A 26,618-nucleotide genomic window follows, 5' to 3' on the forward strand; every position below is an offset into this window, starting at 1 on the left:
CTTGGCCACATACACTTCTTGGTGGAATGACATCAATACCGAAGTAAAAAGTTCTACACATTTTTTAATGGCAAGGCTGAATTACATTCTGCTCTAGTAAAAAAAGACGGACACTATATTTTCAGAATAGTGAGGACAATCTAAGTTAGCTATGGGAAGATGACAAAATATGAAAAGAAGAAAAATAAAAATAAGGCACCAATCGAAGGCGTACCATTCAAGAAACAGTCCATCTTCTCTACAAGTCCTTGCCGTATTGGGGTGATCTTGAAGTCTGTCATGCAATCGATGGTATGCACCTGAAGAAAAATGTGTTTGGTAACATGATTGGGTTCCTTCTAGAGACATCAATAAAGACAAAAAATACCTTAAAATCACGTCAAGACCTAGTAGCCATGAAAATAAGGGAGGATCTTCACCCTATAGATAAAGGAAATGAAAGATATGAACTTCTCCTAACTTCCTACAACTTGACACATGATGAAAATAAGGCAATGTGCGAGAGCTTACGGGGGTCAGAGTCCCAAGTCGTTTTTCATCCAACATAAAGAAACTAGTCTCCATGAAAGATCTATCACTATGTGGCTATAACTGTCACGATTGTCATGTTTTGCTGACGGTGTTCCTCCCTATTGCAATAAGAGCGATCAAGCCAGTATTCGTGAAGATGGTAATCACTTGGATGTGTTATTTCTTCAACAAAATTTCTCAAAAGGTGATCAACGAAGATGAATTGAATGATCTCCAAGAATTTATTGGGGAGACTATGGCACAACTCGAGATGTGTTTTTCTCCCAGTTTTTTTTATATAATGGAGCACTTAATGATTCACATGGTCGACCAGATACGTGCACTTGGCCCACTTTACCTTCACGAAATGTGGACATATGAGCGTTTTATGTCCATTCTAAACCGATACGTACTAAATCGTGCTTACTCTGTGGGTTCCATGATCGAGGGATACAGTACTGAGGAAGTAATCGAGTGTTGCCTTGGTTACCTAAATGATAAAGTATCCATTGGTTTGCCCGTTCCACGCTTTTTTGGGAGGTTGGAAGGGGTTGGTACAATTGGGAGGAAAACATTTATTGACAAAGATTTTAAAGGCGTGCAACAAGCACATTATAGCATCTTGCAGCATCTCGTGATAATGACATCTTTATACAATGAACACTTTAGCATAATTCGTGCCGAATCTAATGGCCGCTCGGATGATTGGATCATGAGAGAGCACAAGCGTCGATTGACTGCATGGTTGAAGGACCTGCATCTACCAGATGGGGAGACCATGGAAGAACAAATGATTAAAAGATTAGCAGCAGGCCCATCAAGCCAGGTCACATCGTGGCAAGGGTACGATATTAATGGATATTTATTTTATACTACCGCAAAGGACAAGAAGACTGCATCCCAGAACAGTGGTGTCCGCATTGAAGCCTTGGACGAGAGAATAGACCAAAGTATAACTTACTATGGCATCATAGATGATATATGGGAAGTGCACTATAGTTTCAATATACAAATTCCGGTTTTTCGATGTCGTTGGGTCAAACACCCTAGAGGTTTTGAGGTGGATGGCTATGGACTCACGATTATTGACCTCAATAATGTTGGTTACAAAGATGACCCATGGGTACTTGCTTCACAGGTCGCACAGGTTCTGTCTGTAGCTGACCCCGCAATGAAAGGAAAGCATGTTGTTGTCCCAGGAAAACAAGATATCATAGGGTTGATGGTATCAACGATGTAGAAGATTATTATCAGTACAATGACATGAACTTCTTCACAGACCTACCCTAAAAGATGAAGATTATAGAAGCAAGTTTAAGAAAAAAATGACAAGCCATGGGCATGCAAGGATGGTGAATCGAGAATTGTAACCGGTTAAATCAGTAGTTATTTCAAATCGGATTGCATGTAATCATATTTTTCTCTTGTATTCTGAATGTTAGACCTATTAATGAACTATTTGTTGATATATTTTTCCCCTTGTTTTTTGAAAGAGTTTCGTTATTTTTTCAAATTTAATACAACCTAGAACAAGGAAAATATATAGTACAATCTCAGAAAGTCACACTTAGAGATAGTAGACTTAACAAATTTATAGCCTACATTACATCATCTAAGAAATATTATTCCGAAGCAATAGGTACTGAACATAGTTAAAATCACCAATCTTGTACCCCAGGGCATCGTCAATGAAAATCAATGCACGGATAAGACAGTTGTCCTTTGCTTCGCTTCTACGAAGAAGTGCTTTGCCGTAGACGGTGAACATTGATTCCGCGAGAGGATCTGGCGTAGTTCGAAATTTATAAGAACTCTGGTAGAGACCTTCCCTTGTATATACTGGTCCGTACTCAGTCCGAATAATAATCCAACTGCTCCACGGCTTGACATAAAATTTCTTCTAAGCTCATTGCTGTAAAGGTGTTACCAAATATATCCTGCAATGGAGATAGAATGCAAATATCATTAACTGCTTTGCGCAATCAAAGAAACTATCATAATTCTTGAAACTAACAAAATTCACTTACTATGTCATATAGATTTTCTCGTGAAAGAGTCTCACAGAGAGTAACAATATCTTGTTGATTCTGTTGAAGTGCTTTGATTTTGAACCATGACAAATCTAGAATCGTATACTGAAGTTCCAAAAGACAGGCTTCTATGGCTCTTCTTTCATAAGTCATCTGAACTGGTGATTCTTTTCCACTGGCTACTATTTGAATCATGGTCCCTACATCTTGTCTTGATAGTATCTCAAAAGAGATTGTCATTTTCTTGAATTGTTGGCGTTCTATGGTTACCACTTGAAGAGGTGAACCACCTAGGTATTGTAGAACCTCAGTAAGCCATTTAAACATATATACACTGCATTAGAGGCAATGTAAATAAACATTAATAATTATTTTAATTACTAAAATCAAATATTGTGGATCATAGACAAAAAAATGATTCTTACTATGCTTGGAGCTGGATTGTTCTGTTGAGAACATCGCCTTGGTCTAGTCCTGTTGACTCTGCTGAAAGTGATGCCAGGATTATGAGCCTGGGGCGGGTCGGAATCCTGATGCGGCATACCATGACCAAAGCCACCACTTGCCATATGTGTTCCTAGAAACATGTGTATTTAATTTATTGAAAATGCACCAATAGAGTTTCACTACATCATTATAGTGTCTCCAATATATACAAAATTATATATACATATGCATTTTACTAAATTATTAAATCACTGACTATAATTACTAAATAACTAAAAATTGATAACATTTGCACTAGCTAATTTTACTAAATTACTAAATCACTAATAATATGGAATGGAATGAATGAAAAAAGAAAAAAACAAGGTAAATATATACATATGTTTGCATTGAAATGTAAAGAAAGGAAGAAAAAAGTAAATTATACCTGACAGGGGTCGATGGAGGAGGCGGGAAGTGGCGGCGCTGGCTCGCATGCCCGGGGCGAGGTGGCGGCGGTGGCAGGCACGGGGAGGAGGACACATGGCGACGGCGAGATCCAAAATGGCTTCTGTGCACAAGTCCCCGGCTGTGTCTAATTTATATGGACGACAATTTCTAAGGGCGGGTGAATCTACCACCCGCCCCTATTAATCTGTTTCTAGGGGCGGGTGGTAGTGTCACCCGCCCCTGGAAATCCGTTTCTAGAGGCGGGTGGTGGTGTCACCCGCCCCTGGAAATCCGTTTCTAGAGGCGGGTGGTCGTGTCACCCGCCCCTGTAAATGATTTTCGATTTACTTCAAAAAAATAATTTAATTCCAAAAAAATAGCAAAACAGATCCAAAAATTGTGAAAATTTAACCATATTATTGTTGTGACCAATAGAACAAGAAGAAAATATGAAAACTTCATCTCAGCGTATATTTTCCGTGAGGGGGTGAAAATGTTGAAGTATAGGGTTATGTTATAGTAGTGTGATCCATACATTGTTTATTTGCACACTATGAACTATAATAAATGCTGAAATGTTGTTCTCAAAATTTTCACTTGTTCTATTTGTGATAATAATGGTAGTGTTAAATTTTCAAAAAATTTGAATGACATTTGCTATTTATTTGGACATAAAATATTTTTCACCTATATTTGGAAAAACATTTCCAGGGGCGGGTGACATCACCACCCGCCCCTAGAAACCGTTACCAGGGGCGGGTGACGCCACCACCCGCCCTTGGAAACCATTACCAGGGGTGGGTGACGCCACCGCCCGCCCCTGTAAACCATTACCAGGAACAGGTGACGCCACCGCCCGCCCCTGGAAATGCTCCCCTATAAATAACAGAGGGGTCTCCAACACTTAGCCACTTTCGCGGAGGCTTTCGAACGACGCCGCTAGGCTGCTCTAATTTCGACCCGCGCCGCCGCCGTCCTCCTCCTCTGCCGCCGCCGCCGCGTCCTCGAGCTCTTCGCGCGCCCTCTTCGCTCTGCCGCGTCGCCGTCCTCTCGACTCTACGCACCGGATCTACGATGCCACCGCCGCCGCCCTCTCCCACGACCCTGCCGCCGCTGCCATCGGGCCCTCCTTCGCCGTCGAGCCGCGCCGTCCTCTCCGCCGCCGAGCCGCACAATCGATCCCTCCTCCGCCGAGCCCCCCGCCGCGCCGTCCTCCTCCGCCATCCTCTCCGCCGCCGAGCCGCGCTGTTGAGCCCTCCTCTGCAGAGCCCGCGCCGCCGAGCCCCCCGCCGCGCCATTCTCCTCCGCCGTCCTCTCCGCCGCCGAGCGGCGCCGTTGAGCCCTCCTCCGCCAAGCCCGCGCCGCCGCTTAGGTTTTTTTACATTTTAGATAATGTATTATTTATTAGTTTTATAAATAATTTATATAGTTATTTATTACTCTAAGAAATCATTTCTATATATATGTTTATAAATGTATCTTAGAATTTTTAGAAATAATTCCTAGAGTTATTTATTTGTCTTAGAAATAATTTCTATATGTGTTGATAAATATATCTTAGAATTTCTAGAAATAATTCCTATAGTTATTTATTAGTCTAAGAAATAATTTCTATATATGTTGATAAATGTATCCTAGAATTTGTAGAATTAATTCCTATAGTTATTTATTTGGCTTAGAAATAATTTCTTTATATGTTGATAAATGTATCCTAGAATTCCAAGAAATAATTCCTATAGTTATTTATTAGTCTTAGAAATAATTTCTATATATGTTGATAAATATATCTTAGAAGTTGTAGAAATAATTCCTAGAGTTATTTATTTGTATTAGAAATAATTTCTGTATATGTTGATAAATATATCTTAGAATTTCAAGAAATAATTCCTATAGTTATTTATTAGTCTAAGAAATAATTTCTATATATGTTAATAAATGTATCCTAGAATTCCTAGAAATAATTTCTATAGTTATTTATGAGTCTTATAAATTGTGTATATATATTAATTGTGGACTTAAAGGACGTTATTGTTGTACCCCTATACATAAGTGGTGGAATTAAAGATTTTAACATTATTGACTTGAATAATCTATTATTGTGTATATATATAAATTATTGACTTTATTATTTGTTGCGGGGACTTTATTGTGTATATGATTTTATTGCAATATTCTTGTATGTATATACGCATGACACAACTCGTTTAATGTCGCATTCTGTTCACGTCTCCCTTGCCGCATGCCGGCCATCGTATGACACGACTAAACTCGTTTGGCCATACTCGTTTAATGTAGAAGTTGTAAATGTCTAATTCGTCGCCATCTTCCCCGCCAAAAGAAATGCCAATGACGCAAGAGGAGGAAATTGAACAACTCGCCTCTCAGATAGACTGGGGTGACAACGCCGGAGTTCAAAGTGGGGATGACGATGTTGACCAGGATGGACAAGGGGCGTTCGTAGTAGGACAGTGGTTGGAACCTATAGATCCACATCCGATCCCTCCAAGACAAAGGTTTTTGTTGTCGGATTTTGATCCAGATTACGTTCCGAGCCCAGCGCGGGTAAGGACTTACAATCGAGCATTTATTGTACACTTTCAAGAAAGATGCGTAATAAGTTGATAAATTTGGGTACATTCCATGTAGAATGCTGCGACAGGAAGAAGTAGACATCGAGGCCAACGTGAAAATGCAACAGTTCTGGTCCGGAACCTCAAACAACTTCTTCTGGCAGCCAGAATAAAAGGAAACAGGGTCAGCATGGAAGAAACAAATACCCCGAAGGCCAATGGGTGGTCAACGTAATTAGTGCTGCAGGCGAGCCCATAGAGCCTCCAGAGGTCTGCGCAAAGTTTAGGAATGCAATCGGTTCAATAATAAGGACAAAGATGGTTTTGGATCCAACGATCCCCGATTGTCCAACAGTTTCTGAGGGAAGGAAGGAGGCGATGTGGCAAATATTGAGGCAAACATTTATTTTACCAAGAGGAACTCAGGATAGGGTGAGGCATTATGCTAGGAAGATGCTGGGTGAGAATTTTCGCCGGTGGAAGAGCGAACTCAACACTAAGTATGTCAAAATGGGCCGAACACCATTTGCGGATTACGGGGAAATCACTCAAGCACAATGGGAAGAGTTTGTTCGGCAAAAGAGCACCGAACAATCTCTAGCGCTAAGCAAGAAAAATACTGAGCAGGCAACGAGCAATGTACATAAAATCCATCTTGGCCCGGGTGGATACCAAAGGAAGGCCTATCAATGGTGCCGTGAAAGAGAGGCTGCAATAGCCGCAGGGCAACCAGACCCTTTTGAAGGCCTTACTGAGCGTGCCATGTTCTAGCTTCAAGCCAGGAAGCCTAAGATAGTGGAAGGCAAGCCACATTTTGACAAACCCGAGACTAAAACCGTCGCACAAAAAATGTACGAACTTACCGAGCTTCAGAAACAAGGAAAGTTCAGCGTCAAGAGGGACAAAGACGTGCTTAGTACAACTATTGGGACCAAAGAGCACGGAGGCCGCATCAGAGGCGTGTCCTCAAAGTTGACCTTTAGGGATAGATTCGAGGAGGACCGCTCTACCTACAAGAGGCATGACCACTACAAGGAAGAGATGATACAAGCGGCCGAGGAAGCAACAGAATCAAAGTTTAAGGAAATGTTTGCATAATTAGCAGAGCAGCAATCAGGGCAAATATGGATGAATCCGTTGCAATTGGGGCAGCAACAATCCGGCCAGATGGTGACGATGCCCCCTCCGGTATTAGCCCCAGTGAATACGGCCTGTGCTCAAATCAGTGTTGCCTCAACCACAGCACAACCATATCCGGTGGATTGCATCACAAATACTACTACATGCATGCTGCTCTATCCAATAGGCAGAGTTGGAAAGACTAGGGAAGTTGCCAAGGCACAACCATATCCTATGGTGGGTTTATTTGATGGAAAACCAATCCCGCCCCTATATGCATGCGTGCGAGTGCAGGAGCTAGTGAAAACAAGCTACGAGGACAATGAGATAGACATCCCTATTTCAGATAGGAGGACCACGCTTGGAGAGTGCATTGGCATCACCATTCTGTGGCACAAACGTGATATCGTACTACTTGTTTCACCAGATGGGCCGGAACATTAGACTCGACCGGCTCCAGATTATGTACCGGCGGCCCCGTCACCAGCTCCAGCATTGCCGCCACCGACTCCAGCATCGCCGCCACTGGCTCCAGCCTCGCCGCCACCGGCTCTAGCATCACCACCACCGGCTCGGACATCGCCGTCACCGGCTCCAGCTTCACCGCCCCCAGCAACTCAAGCTTCACCGCCACCAGCAGTTCCACCTTCACCGGTCCCAGCAGCTCAAGCATCACCACCACGAGCGCACACGACACCGGCTCACCAACCACAACAACAACAACAACAACAAATACTTGGGTTCCTTGTCCATCGAGTTATACGGTCATACCAGAAGGAGGACTTAGATATTGCAAATAAATGGCACGCCGCAAACACCAAGCAGAGGTTAAAGGAAAAGTCAACAGATAAGGCATGGAAAAAGTCAAAAAATATTTCAGATTCTAGTGCCACCAGACGACCTGGCATTTCCGAACCCCGCACTGACCACGACTTCATTAGGAAAATTGGGGTCGATGACATAGCAGATTTACCGGATTGCCCGAAAAAATTCGAGTATGGTAAAGATTTTCTACCCCTCTTTGTTGCAAGACTGTCCAGATTTTATGAAATTGATGCACACTTGGTACAGAAGGGCATGTAGACTTCACCTCACAAGCATTTGGGCTAGGTACCCTCTGGAAATTTTCGGATTACAAACTGAGGGTATCACTGATATCATGTTCGATTTTCAAGACATCCAAGAAATGTTCCGCCTCAAAGAAATTAATGTAGAAATGATCAGACTCTGGTGCATATAAGTCTGGCATCCAAATTTATATCTTATATGCAATGGTCTATACTTATATATGCATACATATCTAATTAGTTGTGATATTTCGTTCTACAGGATAATACAACGACAAGCGGATAAGGCAGGTAGGAAGGTCGCGTTCCTTGACCCGTTAGCTATTGCTGAGAAGCGCCATAAAGGGCCAATGTTTTGGGACGACGACCACGATGAATTCAAAAATTGTAAATCGCGCAAGGAAATTAATGAAGTGCGGAAGCAGGAACATAGAAAAATTATTACGATAATTGCTACGTACATATCGCATCAGTTTCAAGAGTGGCAAGACAGGGATGTCATATGGGCACCATATAACTTTCGGTAAGTGTAGTCTCAATGATTTGGTATAACATGCACTTTCCTTCGAATATCTGACTAAGAAATCATATATGATATTTTTGTAGAAATCATTGGATTGTATTTATGATCAAGGCAAAGCGTGGACGTGTGCTAGTATTTGACTCCGCTGATTTCGATCCGAAGACTTATCAGGAATTCGAGGGCATCCTCAACATGTTAGCAAAATCGTTATCCAATACTTCGACTTCATGTCGAATCTTGCATACATAAATAACTACTTATTTCTTTTCTTTTTCTTAAAAAATAGGTCTTACAGGCACTACGTGCTCAAAGGAGGAGAACACCCCCCCCCCCGATAGGGGAAAAAATATGGTGATGCGCACACACTATCCATGCCACAAGCAACCTGCAGGTTTCGTATACTGTGGATACTACGTGTGCGAGCACGTGAGGGCGTTCGGGAGGTACACAAAAGATCCCGAACTGGTAAGCATCTACTCTTTGCTAGGATAGATGCATAACTGCATATTGTAAGTGTTTGCATATTATAATTTTGGAATGGATTTCTTATTTTGAGGATCAACGACCACTCCATGAGCAACATTTTGTTTATAGTCGACGATTTATGTCGCTTCATTTTGCATGAAGTGGTCCATATAGGTGGAGAATTTGTTCACCCTAAGCATGAATTATCACTCGACCCAAAATATGCAAGCCTCTGTCAGTGGGAAAATCAAGAACTTCGGGCCGGCTCTAGTAGCATTTCTCAATGTAAATCAGTAAATGATGTTTGTACTCTACGCACTTTTATGATGGATGTAATCTAATGATGCATGTAATAATACTTTTATATGATTTTATGTTGAATTTGTAATTAGTAATGTTTACGAAATATATTCATCATCGATCAAAAAAATCTGGAATCGAAATAAAATTGGCGGGAAAACAAATTTAAATAAAACATAAATAGGAAATTTTGGCTAGGCAGGAAAGGAATTTCAGGGGCGACTCAAAGAAAAGATTTTCCACGGACGGGTGATGGCGTCAGCCGCCCCTAGAAAAATCATTTTCAGGGGTGGCTCACGGGGTGGGCCGCCCCTAAAAAAGGGTTTCCAGGGGTGGTTGGTGCCATGGCCCGCCCCTAGAAATTGATTTTCAGAGGCGGGCCCTGTACTCACCCCTGTAAAACTTGATTTCTAGCTACGTCAGACAGAGATGGGTCGCGCGCCCGCCCCTGAAGATGCCAATCTATCCGCCCCTATAAACATTTTCTGCAGTAGTGACTTTCTAGTTCCGCAGTGAAGATTCTATGACCATACGTACATAACTCACCTCGAACCTCGTAGAAGACTGTGATGAGGCTGTAGGCACCAAATGGACCGAGATTAGGAATTATTTGAACTCTGAGGCATACGAACGAGTTTCAAAAGAAAAGGGCTGACCAATGATTTTTACCTTTTTTGGGGGGGTAGGGGGCAATTCTTCAGTAAAGTTCAAATGAATTGTAATAACATATCATTTATCTTCCAAACAATTATTTGTGTCAAATTATCTTGGAAGATTGCCCTTTCTGTCTTGTATTTTGTTGTATTCGGTGAACAGTAGTACTAGATTGCAGCACGAAGTATAGTAGTCAAATGTAAATATTTTGACCAGCACGCATAGTAGTAAGTAGTAATCGCAACTTCGCCCGTCAATTTTGTTGCGTAATTTTTTTTGTTGAAACATTTGTGAACCAAATTTTGGTAAGGATAGCGACAGGATATTCGGGTATAAAAGGGGGGCCAGACTGAAAGTTCCCCCGGAAAATATGCAGCATTTACATAAACCACCTCACACCTCTTCTTAGCTGCTGCTCGCCTCCGCCGGGTCACAGTCACAGTCCCCGGCGACCTCCGCCGCCTCCTCCTCCTCCCCTTCCCCTCTTCACCCTTCTACCGCGGCCGCATCCATGGGCCCCGTCCGACTCGCCCTCCTCGCCGTCGTCGCGCTAGCCGCCGCGGGCGAGGCTGTGTACATCCCCTACAACACGTCGGCGGGGGTGGTGGCCGGGAAGCTCAACGTGCACGTGGTGCCGCACACCCACGACGACGTCGGGTGGCTCAAGACCGTCGACCAGTACTACGTCGGATCCAACAACTCCATCCAGGTGGGGCGCCGGCCCCGCCGGGCTGACTGCTGCGCTTCCCGATTTCGTCGCTCGCGGTTGCCCCTGATTTTCCGGAGGAATTCGAAGTGTTTGTTCTGGGGGACTATCAGTAGCGTGCTAATCACTTTTTAGTTTTTTTTTCTCGTGGGATTTCTAGCTAGTTCTCTCAACTGAGCCTGCTGTTCGTCAACTTGGCTCTGCTTTATTTAATCCAATTTGTTTTTTTTTTCCTTCCTGGCTGTAGGGGGCATGTGTGCAGAACGTTCTGGATTCGCTCATCCCGGCGCTGCTCAAGGACGAGAACCGCAAGTTCATCTATGTCGAGCAGGTATACATTGCATTCATAATCGTGACATGTATGCGTCAAAAGTTGGGTTGTGGCAAAGCTTGGTTAGTGAAATTTGGGGATAGGAAGCAATGTGCATCAATCAGTGATCGTACTGTTGTTTCTGCCAGCATTTTTGGGCTTCTGGAAGTGGAACTGTTAGGACCCTGTTATGCCGATTCAGAGATTTGAAGTTGGATTACCAGCTCTGCATCCATATGCTTTGTGTCTTACTGCCGTAGCATAAGGTGGATTGTCTCTGATTGGATGGAGTGTTTCTGACTTTTCTTCTGACAAGTGGTTTATGTACGATTGCAGGCATTCTTCCAGAGATGGTGGAGGAACCAGAACGACATGATCAAGGATACCGTGAAGGAGCTCATCAGCTCTGGACGGTTGGAATTGATGTATGCTCCTTCAAGTTCTGAAACTGTCACTTTGTAGTTGTTTCTGCTCTTTAGTGAATGACATTGCTTCCACTATTGAAGCAATGGTGGCATGTGCATGCACGATGAGGCCACTGTGCACTACATCGACATGATTGATCAGACTACGCTCGGGCACAAATTCATCAAGGAGGAGTTTGGTCAGATTCCACGGATTGGCTGGCAGATTGATCCATTTGGCCACTCTGCGGTTCAGGCATACCTTCTTGGTGCAGAAGTAGGTTGCTTTAACCATATCCATTTATGCCCTGTCCTGATATCTCACATGACTAATGCTTGCAAAGGCTTGGCTAAGTCGAATTATGGTGCACTGCTACTTCCGCTTCTTATTTGCATGACAAGATGGACTTTGCACTTATGAAATAACATCTGCATTATAGTAATTTTTGACTCAGCAGCTGCTTACAAATGTCCTTAATACCTAAGCATTCGGATATTCTACCTTTTTTTTCCGGACTAGATATTCTATTTTTAGTCTATCTACACTTACATAGAGCACAGACAATTGAGAAATCAAGAGCTGTTATCTTGTGATTGTCACGGTCGTCAATCATAATGCAATTGACACACTTCTTGACACCCAACAGAACTATTTAATTAGAGGAGCCAAATCTATTAATTGAATTTACAGTGCCACCTATAGTGTGTGCCAAACATACTAAGTAGGACAGAGATGGCTCAGTAAACATTTCATCATCTGCCAGGTAGGATTTGATGCTTTCTATTTCTTCCGGATTGATTACCAAGATCGTGATACTCGAAAGGGAACGAAAGAACTTGAGGTTGTATGGAGGGGCTCCAAGAGCTTTGGCTCATCAGCTGATGTAAGTATTTTTTACTTTTCAAACGTGCATGCCTCACTCCAGTTTGATGCTCTGTTTATGAATCCTTTGCTTATGCCTAGGTGCTATTCTATTTTGCTTGTAATTTTGGATTGAAAAAACTGCATGTTTGTTTCAGATCTTTGCTGGCATCTTTCCACAAAACTATGAACCGCCTCCTGGTGATTTTTATTTTGAAGTTGATGATGATTCCCCTGTTGTCCAGGTAATTCATCAGAATTAGAGTTGTTATATGTTGCTCAGGCACTAGGCAGTTCTTCATGGCTTTCCTCTATGCAGGATGATCCCCTTCTTTTTGATTATAATGTTGAAGAACGAGTAAATGGTTTTGTTGCTGCAGCTCTAGCACAGGTACATTCGGATCTCATTGTGGTCATGTTTGTTTTGTTATTTCCTTTTTGGGTTTCAATGTACTCTCTTTGCACCCATGTACACCACAAGGTTTGGTTAATGCCACTACAAACTTTACCCTATTTAGTTTATATTGGCTCTCTGATTGTTGTGGCGATAGGTTTTATGATCCATGAGAATGCAACTTGGGCGTCCTTTGTACTATGGAGTTTGACTTCTATCTGCAATTTGTTTTGTCACTAGTCATATGTACTACAATATTCATACTTAATGTTATTGTTCTATTCAGAAATATAGCTTCACATCCTAAGTTATATTTGTTTCTTTCTTTTCTGTAGGCAAATATCACGAGGACAAACCATATCATGTTTACAATGGGAACAGACTTCAAGTACCAATACGCAGAGAGTTGGTTCAGAAACATGGACAAATTAATTCACTATGTGAATAAGGTTAATGGTGAACATATTAAAGAAATTGCATAATTATTTACTTGTTTAATTCTTTTATGAAAGTTCATGGCATTACTTTGTTGTATAGCCTTGATGGTTTTTGAGATTTGGTTTGTCGAATACATTTGAGTTTTTTTTTATGTTCTCATACTAATTTTAAACTTTATAGATATCATGTCATTCACTTGGTTTCTTTCATTGTTACATAAGAACATAATTTCTTATCCATAGAGGATTTTTGTTTAGCAAAGTACCAAAATAAGTAGAAAACAGTGTAGTTTTCTACTCTAATGATAGTCGAGCTCACCATGCTTGCTCTTTTGGACCATACCTCAGGATGGCCGTATCAATGCTCTTTATTCCACACCTTCCATTTATACTGATGCAAAATATGCTGCAAACGAGCAATGGCCTCTCAAGACCAATGATTTCTTCCCGTATGTTTTTATTTTGTTTTCATAATTGTTATTATTAACTTTACTTTATTCCTGTTGCTCATGTGTGACCGTATTGTTTGTTCGACCAGATATGCAGATAACCCTAATGCGTACTGGACAGGTTACTTCACAAGTAGATCTGCCTTAAAGCGATATGTCAGGATGATGAGTGGATACTACCTGGTAGTGTTGACATCCTATGTTTTTACTATGCTGAGCTGCGGTGGCCTTCAAATGCCCATCATCAACTGCTTAAGTACATATGTATTTGGTAGACTGCTTATTCTTAAAATTCAATTTATTTTCAGGCAGCCCGGCAGCTGGAGTTCTTTAAAGGAAAAAGCAAATTAGGTCCAACAACAGATTATCTAGGTGATGCTCTAGCTCTTGCTCAGCATCATGATGCTGTTACAGGAACAGAGAAGCAACATGTGGCAAATGATTATGCCAAGAGATTGTCAATTGGATATACACGAGTGAGCATCCTGAGAGAATTGTTTCAAATCATGCTTGATGATCTTTTCATTTTGATTTAGATGAAAATTCATTTGGTGTGACTCATTTTACAGGCCCAGGAGCTTGTTTCGACTTCTCTTGCTTGTTTAACTGAGTTGGGCTCCAAACCACATTGTTCTTCTCCAACAACAAAATTTTCACAAGTTAGTTGCAGCTTTTTTCCCCCTACCATGTGAGGAGTAGAGACTTTCAACTTGGGCATCAATGGAGACAATGCATTCCCTTATGCTCCTATGTGAAATAAATTTGATTAGTGTTTAGTCTAAGATGAAATGCGAAGGTACAAACATCAAAGAACAGGAACAATAAATGGATGGGTCACCTTCTCAGTTTCTCTAATAATTTTAGAAATGACTTAATATTTACTGTGTCACTGTATCTTCTTTTTCAGTGTCTTCTCCTAAACGTTACCTATTGCCCTCCTTCCGAGATGGACTTTTCTAAGGGAAAAAGTTTGGTAAGTTTTGGTATCAACTCATGCATTGCTCCTTCTGAAGTGACCTTTTTCAGTTCACCCATGTTAAACAAAAGATAAACTGCCATCAACCATTTTGTTTTCAATATATCATTTTTTTTGTTACAGGTTGTTCTTGTGTACAACTCACTTGGCTGGAAACGACAAGATGTTCTTCGTGTGCCAGTATGCAATTGTCCATTATTCTCTTCAAAGAAGTTATATTGTTTTGTGTATTGTAATGTTTTTTTATAAGAAAGCAGCTTCACCTCACATTTGAATTAATCTTCCACTTAATGAAATAACAGGTTTTCAGTGATTCAATTGTGGTTCATGATTCTGAAGGAAGAGAAGTTGAATCACAACTTCTGCCTATAGCTAGTGCCTCACTAAACATACGGGACAAACATGTTAAGGCTTACCTAGGCACTTCACCAGGTGTAACGCCCAAGTTTTGGCTTGCTTTTCCTGTGTCAGTACCGCCTCTTGGTTTCAACACTTATTTTGTCTCAAGCATGAAGAAATCAGGTGACTTTATTATGCCACTGACTTAAGAAATACTACTCAAAATAAAATTCTAATTCATATACTTAATCCAGCATCTGTTTCTTCCAAGTCCACTGTATACTCATCTCAAGGAAGTGAATATAGTAGTCTACAAGTTGGGCAAGGGAACTTGAAACTTCAGTATAATGCAGCTGGAGCATTCTCTCTGTACTCCGATAGCAAGACTCTGGTAATGTACCAAAGCTCAATCTTTGTGTTCAGTGTTTGCTATTGCAATAGTTTCATCTTACATAAATGGAGTTAAATCATAATTCTTGTGTTGAGTTTCAGTTCTGATCTAGAATCTTGCCTACTAACCTAATTAATAAATTTCAAGATTGAAGCAAATTTCGAGCAGAAATACAAATATTACATAGGGCAGGATGGTAACGGAAGTGACCCTCAGGTGCTCTAAAAATTCCATAAGCCATCCATTTACCACAATAGCAGTTTTCTGGTACAATGGTGTTAATTACTTATCCTGGACCATAGGCTTCTGGAGCGTACATATTTCGGCCTAATGGCACTGTTCCTATCAAGACTGACAGTCAGGTATGGAGAGGGATTGTATTTGCTCTAGAACAACATATAAGTTGCATGATCCACAAAGTTATTTTCAAGATATTTAACATGATTCTTGTTAAATTTATTATGTAAGGTTCCTCTCACAGTTCTGCGTGGCCCCATAGTGGATGAAGTGCACCAGCAGATTAATTCATGGATATATCAGGTTATCCCTATGGGAAATGTTTTTCTGAATCATCATTTATGTACAATTTATATTCTATTTGTTTTTCTTCTTATCCAACATCTCAAAGTTCTTAATGAATTTTTAGCTTACATTCCTTAAATAACTGAGATATGTAAGGATAATCCTCATTAGCAATGCTATTTACACTCTTTCACCACTATTATTTAATTGAGTTATTTTGAGTAATCCACTATTATTTAATCGAGTTATTTTGAGTAATTTGTAGGATTGGCCTGTCAGTAGATGCTTATTTACTCATATAGGTTGTGAAAGAAAACACAATATGATCAGTTGTGGAATTTAATTTTGTTATATAAATGTTGGTCAAATAACTAGTAATTATCCATTGTGTTCTTGATACTTGTTTTTCGATTCTGAACACAGATTACCAGAGTTTACAAGGGGAAGGACTATGTGGAAACTGAATTTATTGTGAGTGCTCTGCCAATATGATGTGCCTTGCATTGCTATAGATGTTTGTTTAAACTTTTAATTTTGTTTCATCTTTTGTGTGTACTTTTTCCCCTCTATATTGGCATAAGATTTTAACATTTTCTGAACTGATTGTTCACATGCATAGGTTGGGCCTATTCCAACAGATGATGGAAATGGAAAAGAAGTAGCAACTGAAATTGTCACAAACATGGCGACAAACAAAACATTTTACACTGATTCCAGTGGACGTGATTTCATCAAAAGGGTATGCAGACACTTTTTACCTTCTCTCCAAGCAAATCATTTTTGGTGCAGTTCTCACTGACAGAGTTTTTGAGAAATAACTGTTTTAGTGGTTCCTGTTCTAGTTTAGAATATGAAAGGGACTAAAGAATAGCACAATGAAAAATCAATACAGAAATACATGGTAGAATGTTGTAAGATTGTCTCAAGTTTTATATTAACACACTGGGTACCCATATGTTTTTGCAGATAAGGGATTATCGATCAGAGTGGAAGATTGAAGTGCACCAGCCCATTGCTGGAAACTATTATCCTGTGAGCTTTTGTTTGATCTCTATATTTTTTAATGAAGTTCAATAACATTAATAGGTGGCATCTTTTTTATCTGAGCACCAGCAGTCAAATGGCATTTTCCACAGTTGATTCAGTTTTGAATTGATTATTCTATTTTATTTCTCCTGGAGAAATTTATAGTTATTTTCGTCTTTTTACCAACATTTATTGATTTTACTGAATGATGTCAACATAGACACTAAATGTTAGCTCAATCAGTTGTCTGCATATGGTGGCATAAGAAGTTAAGGTTTGGTGATCTTTGCAAAATTCTGATGCATAAAAGGTGATGATTATGGAAAAGGGGCAAAAAATCAGACATGTGCAGGACCCAGTGCTTTAAGAAATTAGAATGCTGTTCTACTTCTTACTAATTGTGCAATGAAGAGTTGAGCAAATCACTCTGTAGCTTTATAAGTAGTTTCTGCTGGGGTAATCTGTAAAATATAGGTGATTCTTTACATCTTTTCAGGTTAATCTTGGCATTTATGTGGAAGATGGCAACAAAGAGTTGTCTGTACTGGTAGACAGGTCAATTGGAGGTTCAAGTATAAACGATGGACAAATTGAGCTAATGCTACACAGGTACATCCTCAAGCAGCATAATTTTAACAATAATTTGTTGCTTCTTTTTCTTTTATTCTTTAATCTGTACTAATTTGTGCCTACCAATGTATAGGAGGCTACTTCATGATGATGGGCGAGGCGTTGCAGAGGCACTAAATGAAACTGTCTGTCTTGGAAATCAATGTGAAGGACTAATTGTAAGTAAGAGTGATTATCTTCCTGACACCGAAGTAGGATAGAAGCAAAATTCAGTAATTGCTTACTAATAATACCATTCGAATGAACACACCTCATTTTTTTCTGAAGAAAACCTGTCACTTATTAGGATATGTTAAAGTCAACCAATGCCTCAAAGGTAGAATTACATTAGACAAAAAGGCCATTGGAATTTCCTCTCATGAACTCAGGTAGCAATAATTACAGAACTCATAGAATTACTAATTAGACAAAAAGCCATATGAATTTCCTCAACTCTCATGTCACTGAGGTAGCAACTGATTACTTATTTGCATCTAAGTCATCAGAAGATACTGTTGTGTCATTACCCATCAGTTTACTATATTTTGACTGCAAGCATGCAATGTCATGCAGAAGTATAATGGAAAGCATCTCATTGCACTTTTAACAGATCGAAGGAAAGTACTATCTCAAAATTGATCCACAAGGAGAAGGATCTAGGTGGCGTCGGACATTTGGCCAGGAAATATACTCACCTCTCCTTCTTGCTTTCTCAGAGCAGGTACAGCGTGAAACTTGCCATTAACATGTGCTCAAGCTGTTCATGTGTTAACATGCACCAACTTGTTTATGCAGGATGGAGGCAACTGGGCAAATTCACATACTCCAAAATTCTCTGCGATGGATCCAACCTACAGCTTGCCTGATAATGTTGCATTGCTTACCCTTCAGGTACCTGCCCGTTATATCACTGTTGCCTTAATGTGCCAACCAGTGAGAATATACATAACTTTTATGTTAACCATTGATGTTAGAATTGGAACCTTCAATTTTCCTTTTTTTAGTACATTCTGTGTATAGATACTCTGTCCCGGTTGGTTTGATTGATGACAACAATGAAATAAAACCATGCACTCTTCTAGCTGTATATTGCCGCAAGTGCAAAACTGCTGCCTGGATTTATTGCTTTGCCAATAGTTACAGCCTATATACCTGTTTAAAATTTTGTTATACGATTTGTTCTAGGGGCTCTTTCCCCTTCTTTTCTTCTTAATATATTGATGCGCAGCTCACCTGCGCGTTTGAGAAAAAAAATTGTTATACATGCCATATTTGCTCACTACACAGGAACTCGAAGATGGAAGTGTTCTTCTTCGGTTTGCTCATCTATACGAGGTTTTGCCACCACCATTCTTACTTTGCCATTCCAGATCAGGTAAATTCTATTTGCTCTATTAACTTTTGTGTTGTTCTGGACAATAGGCTGGAGAGCACAAGGATCTTTCAGCTCTGGCGAGTGTCGACCTCAAGAGAGTATTCCCAGACAAGAAGGTCTTCTTTGAGTCTTTGTCACACCACATCTGATTTACACTTAGTCTTCAAGAGTAATCTTGACCCCATTTCTGATACCTCACTCCAGATTGGCAAGATCGTTGAGACAAGCCTATCTGCAAACCAAGAACGTGCAGCCATGGAGAAGAAGCGCCTGAAATGGAAGGTGCAAGGGCCTCCAGCTGACGAGAAGGTGATCCGTGGAGGGCCCGTGGATCCTTCAAAACTTGTTATCGAGCTGGGGCCAATGGAGATCCGCACGTTCATTGTCAGCTTCGAGCGTAGCATCAGTGGCAAACAGCTGCTCTGATAGTCCGGCGCCGAGGTCGGAATGGAGATCTGGGCCTATGTTGTATTATTAGGTTGACATTCACTCTTTCAGGAAATAAAAAATAATGCGGTAATGGTGAGCTTGAGCATCGTCAGCTTTTGTGTGTAGAGATTGCACTAATTTCATCGAGCCACCAAATCCTCATTGAGGTTGGAACTGAATCTGATTTGAGCACTCAGGTTCAGCCACAAAGCTCAGTTTCTAATGGAACTGTTGATGTGCATTATTTAGTCATGAAATTCTGGAGTCTATAACTTGCCAATGACAATGAGATCCTTTTCAGACCCACCTGTTATGACCGGGATCACATACCAGCACCGAAATCACCCTAGTGGCTAGATCACGTCGCTGGTCATGTGGTTAATTGGCCCAGATTTAATAGGATCCAGTTTGTTAGGAGAGGAGATAAATACTTGTAAGGAGTTTGGAATGAATTAAGCAAGGCAATTATCTTGCCTGACCTCACAGGCCTCCCCCACGCACCTCTCTCCCCGCGAGTCGCCCCCCCCCCCCCCCCCCCCCCTCACCGCCACCCTCTTGCTACGCCATGGCGCCGACTGTTGCCGGGGGTTCAAGCCTTGGCCGCCGGTCTCCTACAACTTGCGCAGCCGCTTGGTCCTATCAACCTGGTATCAGAGATGCCAGGCGATGACAATGAGCCGATATTGAAGCCGGTTGATGACGATACCGCCCAAACCCTAGCTGCGATCCTCAAGCAGTTGACCAACCTCACCACCCGCATGGATTCCTAGAAACACCCGCAGGCGTCATCTTCATCAAGCGCCATGCCCAAGGGTTCCCCTACGGGCTACAAAGGTACGGCTCACTGCCAACTCCAGTGACCACCACCGCCACCGTGCCACCCACCACCGCCACCGCAACCACGCCGCTCGTCCCCCTCCCTATCCACAAGATAAGCTTTCCCCACTTGCCATCCCCCACCCCCACCCTACCACCACTTCTGCAATTTCCGCCATCCTCCATACCACCGGGATCCTCATCCACCGGTGCGTCTGGTCCGTACCCCAGCCTGGGAGTCCCTCGCTTCAGGAAGTTGGACTTCCCCAAGTATAACGGATTGGAGGACCCCTGAATTGGCTCAAACTGTGCGAGCAATTTTTCAGGGGCCAGTGGACACTCGCATCCGATCGGGTCTGGCTTGCCTCGTACCATCTCACTGGCGTGGCCCAAACATGGTACTGTGCCCTCGAACAAGATGAGGGTGCGCCATCTTGGGAGCGTTTCATCGACATGTGCAACGCACGGTTTGGGCCGCCAATTCGCTGCAATCGCCAAGCTTGCGCGGCTGCTCTTCTACCAGACGGTCCAGGACTACTAGGAATGCTTCGTCATGTTGGTGTGCCACACCCCTCAGCTGTCACAACGTCAGAAGGCTGGAACTCTGGAACCCTGACGACTTGCAGATGACGATGCAGCTCGCGCGAGCGCTGCATTGCAGCTACCATGGCGCTGCAGCCCTAACATCGCACGTGCCCTCCACAGCGGCCGTTGCCATTGCATGCACCACCTCGTCCATAGCCAGCGGTACCAACGCTCCCTACCCTAGCTGTGGGTCTGGCCCCTGCAGCGGCGCTGCCAGCGTCCTCGCGGCAATTCTGCCACCTCACCCCCGCCAAGATGATCGAGTGCCATCACCAAGGGCTTTGCTACAATTGCGACGAACTGTACATGCGTGGCCACCAGTGCCAACACCTTTTCTACCTGGAGGTCGCCGACTACCCAGCCGACGACATGGCCGAGGAGGAGGTGGGGCGACCCTTGGTGACTAGAATGACAACCTCGTCGTATGTCGTAGCTCTGCACGCTGTAGCCAGCATCTACACCGTGTACATAATGCAGTTCTGTGTCGGCATCCATGGCCACAATCTCCCTCTTGGACAGCGGTTCGACCCACAACTTTATCAACACAGGGGTCATGCACTGTCTCGGGTTGCAGCTGGCATGGGCCGCACTTCAGGTCACAGTGGCCAATGGTGACCACATCCCATGTGCGGGTGTGGTCGGCCATGTGGTCATGTGTATTGGCAAGGAGGACTTCTTCATCAGCTATTTCGGTATCGACTTGGGCGTCTTCAACCTCATCCTCGGCGTCGACTAACTCCACTCCTTGGGACCCATCTTGTGGGATTTTGTGGACCTCTTTATGTCTTTTTGGAGGGGCACTCATCGTGTCTCCTGGAAGGGGGAGGGCGCCCCTCCCTGCGCCGCCCGAGGACTGGCTCTTCGCTCTCTCGCGGGCGACCCCCAGCTGCCACTGCTGGAACTCCTCCTGGAGCAGTACAACAAGGTCTTCGATGAGCCCACCAGGTTACCATCGGTGCGCCCGTACGACCACCAGATCCACCTGCTACCTGGCACAGCGCCGGTGGTCATTCATCCTGACCGGAACCCACAGCTACAGGAAGATGTGCTCGAGTGGCAATGCGCGGCAATGTTGGTGCAAGAAATCATCCGGCCGAGCACCTCCCCGTTCTCGCCACCGGTGCTGCTGGTCAAGAATGCGGATGGGTCCTGGCGTTTCTGCATCGACTATAGGGGTCTGAGCTCCAAGACGTCGAAAGACAAGTTCCCCATCCCCGTGGTCGAGGTCCATGGTGCCAAGTACTTCACTAAGATGGACCTGCACTCTGGCTATCACCAGGTGCGTATGCACCCGACGAACATTGAGAAGATGGCGTTCCGCACTCACCATGGCGACTTCGAGTTCCTCGTCATGCCCTTCGGCCTCTCCAATGCACCGGTGACATTCTAGGCGTTCATGAATGACGTCCTCAGCCCCTTCCTCTGCAGGTTCGTGCTTGTGTTCTTCGATGACATTCTGATCATAGCCCGTCGTGGTCCGAGCACCTACAACACGCCCGCCTCGTCCTCGACGCCCTTCGCGCCCACGACCTTCATCTGAAGCGCTCCAAGTGCTCTTTTGGAGCGCAGTCGGTCAGCTCGGGGCATCGTGATGAACACTGACAAGGTCAACGTCGTGTCGTCCTGGCCGGAGCCCCGCTCGGCCCGGGGCGTACACGGGTTCTCTGGCCGGCTACTACCGAAAGTTCTTTCGAGACTTTGGGACGGCCTCCGCCTCACTCCCCAGGTTGTTTCACAAGGCGGCGGAGGCGTTTGAGGCGCTTAAACGCGCCCTCTCCACCGGGCCTGTTCTCCAAATGCCGTACTTCGACTGTCAGTTCGTTGTCGATTGTGACTCCTCTAGCGCCGGTTTTGGTGCTGTCTTCGCATAGGGTGTAGGGCCCCTGGCCTTCTTCAGACGGCCATTCGCCGTCCACCACAAGAAACTGGAGGCCTACAAGCGGGAGCTCATTGGCCAGGTACAAGCTGTGCGCCACTGGAGACAGTACCTATGGGGTTGCCGGTTTCTCATCTGCATCGACCACTACAGTTTGAAGTGCGACATGGCGTGTTCTCGCCCTTGCAGCTCTACACGACTCGGCGTAGTGCGACATGGCGTGGCGTCGGCGGCGGTGCTGCTGGGGCGGGAGGAGGGCATCGCAGAGCAGAGGAGAAGAAAGAAGAGAGTGGAGTGGGCTGGGTTTAGGTGTGCAGGCTGTGAATTTAGACTGTGGGTCCGGCGCGGGCGGACTGTCCGCACCCCTTGGCGGAAGTACAAAATGCCTGGACATCCGAACAATCAGCATGTAAACTCGGACGTTCGGATGTCCGAAAAGACCGGCCCATTTTGAATGTTAGCTGGCGGACTATCACCTCAATAGGCCGGACCATCCATCGCTCACTTTCGACGCGGCACGGCAAGCGGCGCGTGGTGACCATGATGCGGCAGCGTGGCGAGCTGCGCTCGTTAGCGGCGAGGCCGGCCGGCAGCGGAACGACGGGCATAGTGCGACATGGCGTGGCGTCGGCGTCGGTGGTGGCAACGGCGGTGGGGCTGCAGGGGTGAGAGGAGGGTGTTGCGGAGCAGAGGAGAAGAAAGAAGAGAGTGGAGTGGGTTGGTTTTGGCGCGCGAGCTGGGCATTTAGACTCTGGATCCGACACGGCGCGGGGGAGCTGACCTAGATCCCTATCGGACCGACGCGGTGGCATCCGCGGACATGTTGAATATTATTTAACTCAAAGTGAGTACAATAGAAAATATGTGTGTATAAAGCATATATCTAGAAACATAACAAAATTTATATAAATCAGACATTCTATAATACTACCACCGTCCCAAAATATAATAACTTTTGACTTTTAAAGTCAAATATTTTCATTTTGACCGTAGATGGTAAAAAAATATAAAGATTGACAATATAAAAGTGATGCCAGTTTATTCATAATGAAACCAACTATCACAACATGTAACCTTTTTTATTTAAAAGTATTTATTTTTTAAAATATTATTAGTCAAAGATGAAGATATTTGACTTTGAAAAATAAAAAAATTGTTATACTTTGGGATGGAGGTAGTAATAATTTAAGATGGAGCGAGTAGGAGCGAAGAACCATCCATCCAATCCATAATTCCATACAGTGCATCATATATATGTACTATAGCTACCTATATGCATGTACATTTCATCAGCTGGTTTCATCTGCTCCTGCAGGTTTGATGAGTGGAACAGGTCTATACCTCCTGGCAAACACCACGTACGCCAACAGATCCATGGCGTTGAGCGCCGCTATGACGAAGAAGAACCTGTCCACGTGGCCTTGGTTGAGATCTTGAGGTATCCAGCACCCAGCTGCTGCTTGGCCGCCTTTGCAGGTGATGGCCATCACCACAGTAACCAGAAGGCTGCTTGCAAAGTTGCCGGCTGACATGGAGGCGACGCTCATGGCGCTCCCGAGGCTTCTCAGGCCCTCGGGGAGCTGGTCGTTGAAGAACTCCGTCATGGTCACGTACATGAACACCTCGGACGCTCCGATCAGCACGTACTGGGGGATCTGCCAAAGGATGGTCAGGGAGCTCAACGACGCTGCTGCTTGTCTCGTCGTCGTCGTCGTCGTCGCGTGCTTGAGCCTCTGTTGTTCCACCACACCGGCCGTGATCATGGCTAGTGTGGAGATGACTAGCCCAACGCCCATCCTCTCGAGCTCGGTAGGCTCTCGTGACGCGACCTTGGACACGATCCTGGCGATGCAGAAGCTGTAGATGAACACGAAGGCCGTCACGCCCAGTATCTCGAACACGCCCATCCCGGCAGCAGGGATCGTGAGACCCCAGAGGGAGGCGTCCATGGCCTGCGCCTGCTCGATGAACACAGATGACATCTGCGAGTAGGCGGTGGAGTAGAGGATGCTGCACACCCATATCGGAGCCAGCCGCAGGATGCACTTGAGCTCTTCCACTTGAGTCACCGTGCAGAGGCTCCATGGCCGGCGGCGATGCCCTGTTGGTGTTGTAGCAACCACCACTGCTGCCTTGTCCAGACACCTGAAATCTGGCGTGTGCAGCAGCATCTTGTTCTTCTTAATCTTGGCGTCCTCCTCGTCGTGCTCATCACCATCACCATGATCGCCATCCTCGTAGAGATCCTCTGCTTGCTGCGGGGTCTTGACGTGCCTGTTCTTCGTCGCGGCGACGATGACCTGGCAAACGCTGACGATGGCGTTGCCGTTGGGCAGGAAGTGCCGGTACCGCAGGGTTCCGAGCGCGAACAGAACGACGCCGGCGAGCGCCGCCGCGGTGGAGATCCAGAACGCCAGGACCCACTCGCCCTTGTCCTCCATGTACGCCAGCGCGGTGACGGCGAGCACGCCGCCCAGGTTGTTGGCGACGAAGAAGTAGCCGAAGAAGGCGGACTTGGACTTCCGCTCGCCGGCGGCGTCGGTCTCGTCGAACTGGTCGGCGCCGAACGTCGTGGCGGCGGGCTGGTAGGCTCCGTTCCCCAGCGCGATCTGGTAGATGGAGATGTAGAAGACGAGCGACTCGGCTTTTGTGGGTGGCCTGCAGTGTTGTGCTTGCCTGCCGGCCTCTCCGTGTCTGAAGTCGCAGGATCTCTGAAGGAACAGATGGGAGGCTATGGAGAGCTCCACCAAACCCTGTTTCAATTTGCATTGTTGGAGTTCGGAAATAAATGATCTCTCAATTAATGTAATAGATAGATTAAGCAGCAAGGTAGCCAGCAGGTTAATTACTACTCACTGCGAGGAAGATGATCTGGAAGATGGTGCAGGCCTTGTATCTTCCCCAGTAGGAGTCGCTGATGAGAGCCCCGGCGATGGAGAAGACGTAGGTGGTGCCGGCCCAGTTGTTGGCTCGGTTGGCGGCGTCGGCGTTGTCCAGCCTCATCACCACCGCCATGAACGTCACCAGGTTGGTCCCCACGCAGTTGACGGCGAACGTCACTAGAGCCTGGTTCGCTACCCAGCCCGGCCGGTCATCATAAAGTAGAGTATATAAATAAATAAGTAAATATATATATTGGTCAAACTTAATTATATATATAATGCAAAAAAAAGACTCTTGTAGTAACTGTTCTAGAATGAATAATTGACAAGCAAGGTTAGACCTGTAGTCTAGTGGTTACAGAAGCCTCAGTAGCACATCAGGTTCAGAGTTCGACTTTCAGTTGAAGTGATATTCTACGATTCAATGGCGTTGTGCTTTTAGTGGTAAGTGACGTTCACGTCGGCAGTGAGCTAGGTTCCTGTGGTGATTTCGTCAATCTCGAGAATTTGCTGACTCAGTATTCGAAGATGTTCATAGAGATAGAGTTTGTATACGTGTGTGTGAGTTTTTATACGTGCGTTGAATATCTGACAGACAAATTAAACTCCATTAACAGCACAGGAGCATGGAATTAACTTACCCAGCATGAGGAAGCCGGCGAGCCATCCTCCTGACCTGTCTCTGAGGCAGGGCCTGCCGCTCCAATCCACCGACCCATCCTGCGTCGCCGTCCTCGCCGCCCTAGCAGCGGCGGCACGGCCACGCTCCTCGTCCTGAACCTGTTACAACAGAGCAGTCGCTGGATCGATCGATGTGATGGATGCAGCTAGCTGATCAAATTAAAGGAAGCCATCGATCGATGGAATCAACGCAAGCATTCCAGCCACTTACAGCCATCGTATCCTGCTGCAAATGAAATTACCAGCAGCTGGTAGGCAGCCTGAGAGCGCGCGAGCGAGATGGTTCTTGGGATGGACGGATGGCTAGTCGCTTGATCAGAGGATTCAGAGGAGAGGAGCTTGTTCTCTGTTTGGCACAGATGCATACATATAAATAATGCTGGATGATGATGTCTGCATGTAGGTGGTGGTAGGTGTTTGTTGTGCGTGCGTGAG

General features: G+C 44.5%; 2 protein-coding genes across 6 annotated transcripts; one reads left to right on the forward strand and one right to left on the reverse strand.

Annotated features, from left to right (window-relative positions):
- The first annotated feature begins 10,493 nt into the window (after nucleotides 1–10,493).
- LOC120685406 (probable alpha-mannosidase At5g13980) lies at nucleotides 10,494–19,600 on the forward strand. 5 transcript variants are annotated; one of them, XM_039967313.1, is made up of 29 exons: nucleotides 10,494–10,823; nucleotides 11,067–11,151; nucleotides 11,467–11,555; nucleotides 11,698–11,811; nucleotides 12,299–12,418; nucleotides 12,555–12,641; nucleotides 12,716–12,787; nucleotides 13,126–13,239; nucleotides 13,576–13,676; nucleotides 13,766–13,859; nucleotides 13,985–14,152; nucleotides 14,246–14,335; nucleotides 14,584–14,649; nucleotides 14,776–14,832; nucleotides 14,955–15,174; nucleotides 15,246–15,382; nucleotides 15,530–15,598; nucleotides 15,685–15,744; nucleotides 15,851–15,922; nucleotides 16,328–16,375; nucleotides 16,524–16,643; nucleotides 16,871–16,936; nucleotides 17,427–17,539; nucleotides 17,634–17,718; nucleotides 18,150–18,260; nucleotides 18,335–18,430; nucleotides 18,827–18,874; nucleotides 18,962–19,030; nucleotides 19,119–19,600. In XM_039967313.1, the coding sequence occupies exons 1-29, from the start codon at nucleotides 10,626–10,628 to the stop codon at nucleotides 19,338–19,340; spliced, it is 2,991 nt and encodes a 996-aa protein (XP_039823247.1). In that variant the 5' UTR covers nucleotides 10,494–10,625; the 3' UTR covers nucleotides 19,341–19,600. The 5 variants fall into 5 exon arrangements, with proteins under 5 accessions (XP_039823247.1, XP_039823245.1, XP_039823246.1 ...); XM_039967311.1 differs by having other exon boundaries at nucleotides 11,068–11,151; nucleotides 11,637–11,811; nucleotides 18,962–19,025; nucleotides 19,117–19,600; XM_039967312.1 differs by having other exon boundaries at nucleotides 11,068–11,151; nucleotides 11,637–11,811; nucleotides 18,962–18,991.
- A 4,309-nt stretch (nucleotides 19,601–23,909) lies between these two features.
- On the reverse strand, nucleotides 23,910–26,400 carry LOC120685001 (protein NRT1/ PTR FAMILY 7.3-like). Its single transcript, XM_039966853.1, has 4 exons — nucleotides 26,395–26,400; nucleotides 26,144–26,282; nucleotides 25,477–25,694; nucleotides 23,910–25,373 (listed from the first exon to the last, which is right to left on the reverse strand). Exons 1-4 carry the CDS (start codon nucleotides 26,398–26,400, stop codon nucleotides 23,910–23,912), a joined length of 1,827 nt encoding a protein of 608 aa, XP_039822787.1.
- Between the last annotated feature and the right edge of the window lie 218 nt (nucleotides 26,401–26,618).

This window comes from Panicum virgatum, chromosome 8N (genome assembly GCF_016808335.1).
Source record: "Panicum virgatum strain AP13 chromosome 8N, P.virgatum_v5, whole genome shotgun sequence".
In the NCBI taxonomy this organism is placed as follows: Eukaryota; Viridiplantae; Streptophyta; class Magnoliopsida; order Poales; family Poaceae; genus Panicum; species Panicum virgatum.